This window comes from Nicotiana tabacum, chromosome 3 (genome assembly GCF_000715075.1).
Source record: "Nicotiana tabacum cultivar K326 chromosome 3, ASM71507v2, whole genome shotgun sequence".
Lineage (NCBI taxonomy): Eukaryota > Viridiplantae > Streptophyta > Magnoliopsida > Solanales > Solanaceae > Nicotiana > Nicotiana tabacum.
The window spans coordinates 150,333,064-150,342,191 of NC_134082.1; the positions used below are offsets into that span (position 1 = coordinate 150,333,064).

A 9,128-nucleotide genomic window follows, 5' to 3' on the forward strand; every position below is an offset into this window, starting at 1 on the left:
AAGTTAAATCATGCCCCGTACTTCTAGAGTGCGCTCATATGTTTGGGAACACTTTGAGATGGTAGAAGAAAATGAAGAAGTTCACAAAGTAAAGTGCAAGAACTGCGGTCTAGTCTTAAATCTTCGTCTAAAGTGGGTGGGCACATGCTGTTTAAGGAGGTATATGAAGAGTTGTCTTGAGCATCCTCCAGAAATTCGTATTTAAGTTGATTTGAGACAATTTGTGTTATTTTATTTGAGACAATTTGTGTTATTTGAGACGTATTTATGCTTAATTGTTTTGTTTGTTAGATTAATTTGAAGTATTATTATGCAATGAAAATTTAATTTTACTCTTTTTTCGTTAATTTAGTTGTCGTTAAATGTAAACTTTAATTTGTAAGTTTGAAATAAAAAAAGAACTTGTAAATTATAAGTGCAATTTTTTTTCCATCTTCATTATATTCTATTATCTTAAATTCTTAATGAAATATTCAAAATTTCAAATATAAAATTTTTAAAGTCTTTGCATCCTTTATTCAAACACTCTTTTTATAAGTTTATTTTTTTGTTTTATATTTTACTTTATATTAATATAAATTACGATTTCAAAAAAAAAAAACTAACCCGGCCACTTGGACCCGTAACCCTTACGGTTCATTTTTTACCCGGATGAACTCGGACCCGTTAAGCCCGGTATAGACTAACCCGTAACCGGCTCGGATTGAAAATCGGCCGATTTTTTTTTTCAACCCGGTCCGGCCAGGCCCACCCGTTTAACACCCTTACTGCAATATCATCAACCAAGGCAAACAACCTCTAAGAATATACATGTGATTTCTAGCAAGGTAATAATGCTTCTTTTCTTTTCTTTTCTTTTCTTTCTCTTTGTTTGGGATGAATTAAACGAAGAGGTGGACATTTGTGAGCACGTTGAAACTTTGGGGGCTTAGCCGACACTTTACAGTACCTCCTTTTCAGTTTCAACTTGCTCCTTTCCACACAACAGCGAACAGAACAGCAAATAGCATCTTCAGCCCTCTCCCTCTCAATTCCCAGATTCGTCTCTAGAGATTTGGATTCCTCAATTGAAGCTAAACACTTCAAAGTAATCTTAAAAACTATTGCACTCACAACTATTAGACTTCTTCTCCATTCAATTTTGTTATTTCAGAGTATTTCGATCTGATTATTTAGTTTATTCGATATCATTAAGAAGTTGAAATTTGTTTAAATCCTTAGTTACATCTGATCTTTTTGGTGGTGTTTTGTTAATAGTTTAGGATTTGATTTGATATCTGAATTTGTTAGTTCAAGATTGTTTTGTGATTCTAGTCTTTGACTGCTTCTTACTTTATTCTGATCTTCTGCGATTGCAGAAACCTTGTTCTCTCAGATGGCTAACCGACCTCCTATCAAAACTAGCAACTCAGCCCTTATTGCCATGATTGCTGATGAGGTGAACTTTTCAACATAATTTTTTTGGGTGTTGTTATGTATGATTAGAATCGATAGACTGTGCTCTATTTCACTTGTGTCAGTAATGGGGTTTTAATCTTGGTTTTATTTGTTTTCACTATACTTATAGAGTACTTGCACGTTCTGTCCTGGAATAATTATGTGTGTGTGCATTGCCCGCTTTAACTATCTAGACATACTGATGCTGATGGAAATAAGTTGTTAATGTAGGACACAATTACAGGATTTTTACTGGCTGGAGTTGGCAATGTTGATTTGAGGAGGAAAACAAATTACCTTATTGTGGATTCAAGTAAGTTTCAACTTTGGAATTACCAATTCGCTAATAGCTTTGAGAATCGTTCTTTTACTTATGGGCTGTAGCTTCTACTCTCCATCAAACTGACATACATATTGATACTATTAACTTGATTGAATGCAAATATGCTCTTGTTAGTAAAGAAAAAATTAGTTTTGTACTAGACACTAGCCATTGCAGCTGTCATTATTCAAATGCAAAAAATGTTTGATATCTTTCAACATTGTGTTCGTAGCTGCACTTTCTGCAAGACGTATACACTTATAAATGATTGCAGACATATTTAGGTCAAAACTATCGCTTTCTTTGTCAAATAAGATTTATATTACATATATTTAATCTATAAGAAGATAAGCTAAGACAATATCATGTAGAAAATAAAGTTTACATGCAAATTTAGAGAACATTACATAACTAAGCCTAATACCGTTGTTAAAGCATGTAAATTAAACATAGCTCATATTTCCAAATGTTTCTATCACTCCCCATATGATCATTATTTCCACCAAGCAACACCATTGAAATATGTTGCACGGTGTATTTGCAGTTAACGGTCATTGTGTCATTGCCTATTTAGTGAGGATGTTTACAATATCTAAACGTACCAAATTGCCATGGTCAAGAATAATATTTGTTTCAATATTTTTTATTACCTTTAATGATGTTTGGTAAAGACAGAAGCTGATGATCTTTCATGCCATATTGATAACTTTATTCCTCATAATTTTTATTGTCCATGTTAATCTTTCTTCCTCTTCTTTGCACTATTTTGCCCCACTTAGGGGTGACAAATGGCTTAATGCTCAGCATAGTGCTTAATGTTGCCATCACGATCACATCCATGACTACGACCACGACTATGTCCATAAGATCAACTAGTTGTCGCGTTCATTTCAGGGAATGGACTAAACCAACAGGATATTTCTTGATTGTTCCCCTAATAGCTGGTTATTTTGCTCAACCTCTAAGAGACATGAAATCAATTCTGAGTACTCCTTAAAACTTTTTTCACGATATTGTTATTTTGGAGTAAATTTGAGGCATGAATAGTTGAGAATATTTTCTCTTAACATATCCTCATCAGTGATCTTTTCTCCATGTAATTTCACTTAGAACTAATTCTATGGTGGAAAAAGATATAGCTCAGTCAAGTAAAATTACGTGGAAAAAAGATCAATGATGAGGATATGTTAGAGGAAACATTCCCTATTTTTCATGCTTCAAATTTGCTCTTGCGGCAAGAATACCATAAAAAAAAGGTTTTAAGAAGTACTCAGAATTGATTTCATCTCTCTTAGTGCTGATCAATATAACGAGCAATTAATGAAAGATAATGAAGCATGCTCCGTTGGTTCCCATCTATCTCCAGAAGTGAATGAGACAACAAATAATAGACCTTATGGATATAGCCACGACCATAATTGTGGTTGTGATCATGGTGACTTTAACAAGCACTACACTTATCATCAGGTCATATCTTGATCTAACTGCAGAAGGGGCATAACAACGTAGAGAATAGGAGAAAGATAACAGTCAACAAAGTAAAAAGAATATAATGAATACTATCGATTTGGCATGAAGGGTCATTAGGTACATACTTGTCATATGCTAAAGCATCTTGTTGGTTTTTACCGAGCATCATTAAAAGATAAAGAAAAAATATTTAAGCAAATCTTGCTGTTGACCGTGGCAATTTGGATGCAACACTTTTAGTTGTCGCAAGCTTCCTCTCTAAAGGAGGAATTGACCTTGGGAGGAAATAATATACATATGGTTAGTGAAGAAAACATTTGGAAATAAATGACTATGTTTATGTTACATGCTTTAGTTATGCTTTTACATTTAGCATGTAATGTTCCCTTGAATAATAGCTCTCAAAGTACTATTTTGCATTAACATTTTATTTTCAGCATTGATGATCTCATATTGGTGTATCTTGATGTCTGTGTCTAGGTGGTACTCCCGGTATAAAGGATTTGTCATTATGATTATGGCTTAAGGAGCCCAAATGTGATTTCAATAAATAACTTTCAACTGTATAAGTGTATATGTCATTATATTTTTTGACATGTACAGATATATGTCATACATCTTTTATTTGGTTAACTCTCTTGCTCAACTCAGAATAGAGTCAATCATTTGTGTTTAGACCATATAACCAAACAGATTGACCTTTTTTATCGGTAATGGGCTCAAATAATATTTCTAATTTACTGAGTGAGGGATGGAATAAATATAATGGAAGCTGGCGTCTCCTTTGAGTGGTAGATTTTTTTCATCTTTCTCTCAATTTTCCAATATTTGGATAGAAAGTAATATAGATTTCCTATCTCATGTTTAGAAACAACGGTGAAGCAGATTGAAGATGCGTTTAAGGAATTCACCACAAGAGAGGACGTCGCAATCGTGTTAATCAGCCAATATGTAAGTTTTATACTCTGGTTTCATTTGATGTTTGGTTTATCGTTTTTACATGTCTATTATGTAGTCAAGAAAATTATCAGCAGTTGCTGGTTGTGCATTACATGGAGCTCTGCTCAAGTGCCACAATAAGAATTGCGTGTTTCAATTGTTAGTTATGTCATATTGTGTTTATGTCAAATTAGGTTGGAATGTAGATGGCTAATTGGATCGATCGAAATCTTTCATTTTCTGAACTTTTGAACTACCTAATTGCTGTCCAACTTTGATTGCTCTCAAGCTAATATCAGAAACCTGCTAGAGTAAAAGCAATATAATCTATATTTCCTGTTGGAAGTTAAGCTTACCGTGGCTATAGCCAGTGGCGGAACCTGTAATTTTAACAAGGGGGATTCAAAAAATTCGAACCTAGGATCTAAAGCAATTTTTGAACTACCTTTGCCACCATAATGAAAACCTTCCTTATGTTCAAGGAGATTCAAAAATTTGGATATATATGAAATAATTGTTTTTTGCTCTACTTACGCAGTACGGTTTTCCAACAAAGTGGATTCAATTGAAACCCCTTCATTGGCTGTGGTTCCGCCACTTGCTACAACATCAATCAGCTTGCATTTCCTCTTCCAAAATTAAACCTCATTGGACTTGTAAAAGCAAAAATAGATAATTGACCATAACCACATAAGCCTGCTTCTCGAATTTCTATCACCTCCATCAGATGATACTGTGCTTGGTTGGGGAAAAGGCAGGAGGAGGGGACATCAAGAGGGTAGTGCTAAGTTCATTTTCCTTGTTTGGTTATGAAATACAACTGAAGAGGTGTCCTTGTAAAAAAAAAAAGGGGAAGAAAGAAAGGAAAATACAAGTGAAGAGGTGTAGACCTCCATCTCAGTTTTTAAGCCAGTCTAAAATTCATCAAAATGAGAAAGTAACTGTTCATGCAGTCCTTCCAAACAGCGTTAAGAAATGTTAAGTACTTTTCAAACCACTCAGTCACTCCTCTTAACTTGTATCAGACACTGTGAAACAGAGGTTTGAAACTGCCGAGTTAGCCTGTCAATGTCTGCGTGTATTGAACTAGTTGTTTGTTGACATGGGACAAAGGGGATGTGCAATGTAGATACTCCTTTGATAGGCTTAATATATAAAGGGAAAGGACAATAGTTTGCTAAGAGTAAGAAAAAGCTATCAATTTCCCTCTCTCCCCGTCGAATCAGTAGCAGAGCCTTGTTCAGTAAACTACCCGAGTTTAGCGCTTCCTGTTTCTTACTTGTCCTTGGAAGTATTATCGTTTCTTACTTCCTGTATTTAGATACACCAGAGATTGTGAGGTTCTGTCAAATTGCTTATTTTACCTTTGTTGAGTTTCTGTTCAGTTTACTAAATAAACCCCACTAACATTGTGTAATATGGTGGAGTTTCGCTATCACCCATAAGAACTAAAAATTATTAGGCTGCAGTTTTATGTCCATGGGCAACTATCCACTGTTCTTTTAACTGAAGACTCACTGAAAACAAGGGTCCAAGCTAATTGGCATTTCATATAACTTATTCCTCCTGGTTTATTTTTTTCAGATTGCCAACATGATACGATTTTTGGTTGATAGTTATAATAAACCAATTCCAGCCATTTTGGAGATTCCTTCAAAGGACCACCCATACGATCCTGCCCATGATTCTGTTCTGTCACGAGTGAAGTATCTCTTCTCTACTGAATCAGTGGCCTCTGGAAGGCGTTAATGATGGAATAATGTTTCTATATGCCCCAAACACTCGAAATAACTTGATATTGTACCATGTCACCATCTTATCAAGCCGTATTCATCTTGCAATCTTTGTTTGTTTTTAGATATTTAAGCGGATTGTGTTCTTGATTGTTGATACAAGTTGTACAAGTTAAACTGACTGTGAGTGAATAACTTGTAATAAAGTCAGTTGCTGGCGGCTTCTGTTCTTTGGGAAGTTGAAATGCTATATGAATATTATTTTTGAAGAAGAAACAACTAGAATAATTGAGCATTGCATCAAAGTTATGCTCTTTGTACTTCACTGTGCTTATGGAAAATTTATTTTATCGTCATCTGTCTAAGAATCAGTGGGCAAAGTTGCTTAGCATCTCTACCGGTGGAAAGCAACATGTATCTGAGTAAGCAGTTGAAGTGCACGCGCGCAAACTAATAGCCATCAAATCATTTACATATCTAAGGAGACAGGCTTCATCAAAATGACCATATACGTTTCAAGGAGACTTAAGAAGAGCTTCTGCACTTAAGTTTATACATAAGAAAACTATTTACTCTAAGAAGAAATTAAAGGGCGTTTTAATAGGTTAAATTGAAAGACATGCACTACTAACGGATGTTTAACAATATTCCTTGAAAAGTAGCATAAACAGCAGTACAAAGAGTAGGACATAAGATCCGCAGGGCACTGATAGACTTCGTCTACTACAAACCAACTAAGATCTTTGAAGATGGGACAGTCAGATAATTATTTACACCTAATATTTACCTCAACGATGTACGCTAGTTTCTTATGGTTATGTAAAGTTGAAGTGAAAATATGTATTAATTAACAATTGTTAAGTGATAAAAATACATGTAATGACACCTGCTATGTATTCGTTGGATTAGTGTAAATAGTAGGTGTTCGTAGATTCAACTCTAGTAAGTATAGATCACATGAGTTGAGGGATGTGGGGAAAAGTCTACTAATCTAGTTTAATTGATGTGGACTGTTTTTCGGTGGATGTAGACTTGTCTCTGGGTCATCGTTTAAGTTTCCATGTTCATTGATGTGTGACCTGATGCTTCTTATAAGCATACAATTTTGTAAAATTAAGAAAAAACAGAAGAAGGAAAAGGCTATCACATACGTGGTCAATTCATTTTCTTTTTGTTTACCTGATATATATTATACTACCAAGAACTCACAAATTGCATTAAATCAAGAGGTGAATATCACAACTTTAATGACGTCATTAAATAGGATAAATATTTACATAATGAACATTCTCTTTTAACTAATACCTAAAACCTTAACAAATCCAAGAAAAGAAAAACTACTGAAAATTGAAAAAGAAATAGAGGACTTGATCCTCAACCAATCTTCTCCTCATTTTCTTCTTACCATGGCTATATGCCCCACAAAAGTAAGGAGAGAAGAAAAAAAAAACGAAAAAATAAAATTAAAAGAAAAGCACATATGCACTAAAAGATCAGATAACCATCATCCCAAATATTTTCATCAGTAGAAGTAAACTCTTCAGTGAAATCTTGAAGAGAGAGATTCTCCAATTCAAAATCATCTAAAGTCAAAAAATCCAACGGAGGACTACTGCTATTGGTCGTTGAACTTGAACCAATTATTGTATGATCAACTGAACACATACCCTTTTGGTCTTGATCTTCCTTATTGACCATCTTCTTCTCCTTCTGCTGCATTTCTCTCTGAGGCTGAACCTTAAAACCACAGTAATTATCACACGCAAATGAAGACAAATGAGTAATTGAATTATCTGCATCAAAATCTTCATTCTCATCTAGTCCAAAATTTAAGTTAATAGGACCTTTATGAGCACCTAAGAAAGTATTAGAAGTGTGACACCCTGTAAATTGTTGCACTAAAGCTCGAAAATTCGAGGCATCTGCATTGAGATGAGTGGTTGGAGTTTTCTTGGATGCTCGAGATCTTCTTCTAATTGGCTTCTTTATGCAACAATTTTTGGGACTTAAGTCATGACTAGATAAAGAATTTGTAGGGCTTAAGGTTGTAGTGTCACAGTTTAAGGTTGTAGTCATATTTGGGGCAGAAATATCATTTGGTTGGTTGCCAAGGGTTTGTAGGTAATAGTTGTTCAAAGGGTCATCGTTGTAGCTTTGCATGGTTTTTATGACCATTCAAAAAACCATTCAAAGTGTTAGCTCAGCGTGTTGTTTAGAAAGAGCAGAAACAACCTATACAAGAATGTATATATAGTGGGATTTTTGGTTAAAGGTAAAAGAAAAAATGCATAAAAGCTGGATGTTGACTATTCATCTTATATGTTTTTTATTTTTTTATTTTCCTTCATTAAGACCAAGATATAGCTGCAGGTGTTTTTCCAAGAAAGAACGTGGCTAGATTATGATATATGTGAATACGTCATTCTGTACTTATATATGTGTTATTTTAGGGTCTGAGAATGGCTTAATTATCTTTTAATTAAAGGACGTTTGATTGGCATGACGGAGTTCAACGGAAAAGAATGGAAAGAGAGAATAATTTCATCGGTTAGACAAGAAGTGAGAAAGAAAGGTAAAGGTATAAAAGAGTGATCATACATTTTACTCGTGAAAAATAATTACCTGCATTTGGTATTTAAGTAAATCAAGAAACTTAACTATAGCATTCACAATTTAAAGTAAGAATATATTTAATTTAACATGATAAAATATAAAAGATTTATATACAAAGCACTTGTATTATATATTTTACATACAAAACACTTGTCTTATATTAGGTTCTAGCCTCTTGTGAAGTAAACCATCACTTAATTATCTAATTAACCCATCCTTAATCACCTCCGTGTTATAATGAAAGGCGCATGTGCCTCTAGGAGATTGCGATAGATTTATTAATGATTTGTCCAAAATTAATAGTCTATATAGTGAAAATGATTAACAAGTAGCCATAGTATGATTCCATTTGATTTCATTATCTAGTGGTTGACTATATACGTTGACACGCAACCCATTCGTTTAGAGTAAAATAGGTTTGCATATGCCAATGTCAGGTCATGTTCACACTTTCGCCACCTATGTTGCACAAAAGAGAGATATTTGCAAAATTTTACTCACGCCTGCTTTATTTACATCAAAGTAGTAAATACAAGAATATATTTATATTTTTTTATTCATGATTAAGTGATTTATATTTTTATTTATTTTGTGCCTTTTAAGATTAAATTAAT

At 33.9% G+C, this 9,128-nt stretch overlaps 1 protein-coding gene across 1 annotated transcript; it reads left to right on the top strand.

Moving 5' to 3' along the window:
- The first annotated feature begins 811 nt into the window (after window positions 1-811).
- On the top strand, window positions 812-6,221 carry LOC107827145 (V-type proton ATPase subunit F). Its single transcript, XM_016654223.2, has 5 exons — window positions 812-1,087; window positions 1,359-1,438; window positions 1,669-1,750; window positions 4,098-4,180; window positions 5,753-6,221. Exons 2-5 carry the CDS (start codon window positions 1,376-1,378, stop codon window positions 5,915-5,917), a joined length of 393 nt encoding a protein of 130 aa, XP_016509709.1. The 5' UTR covers window positions 812-1,087; window positions 1,359-1,375; the 3' UTR covers window positions 5,918-6,221.
- The last annotated feature ends 2,907 nt before the right edge of the window (window positions 6,222-9,128 follow it).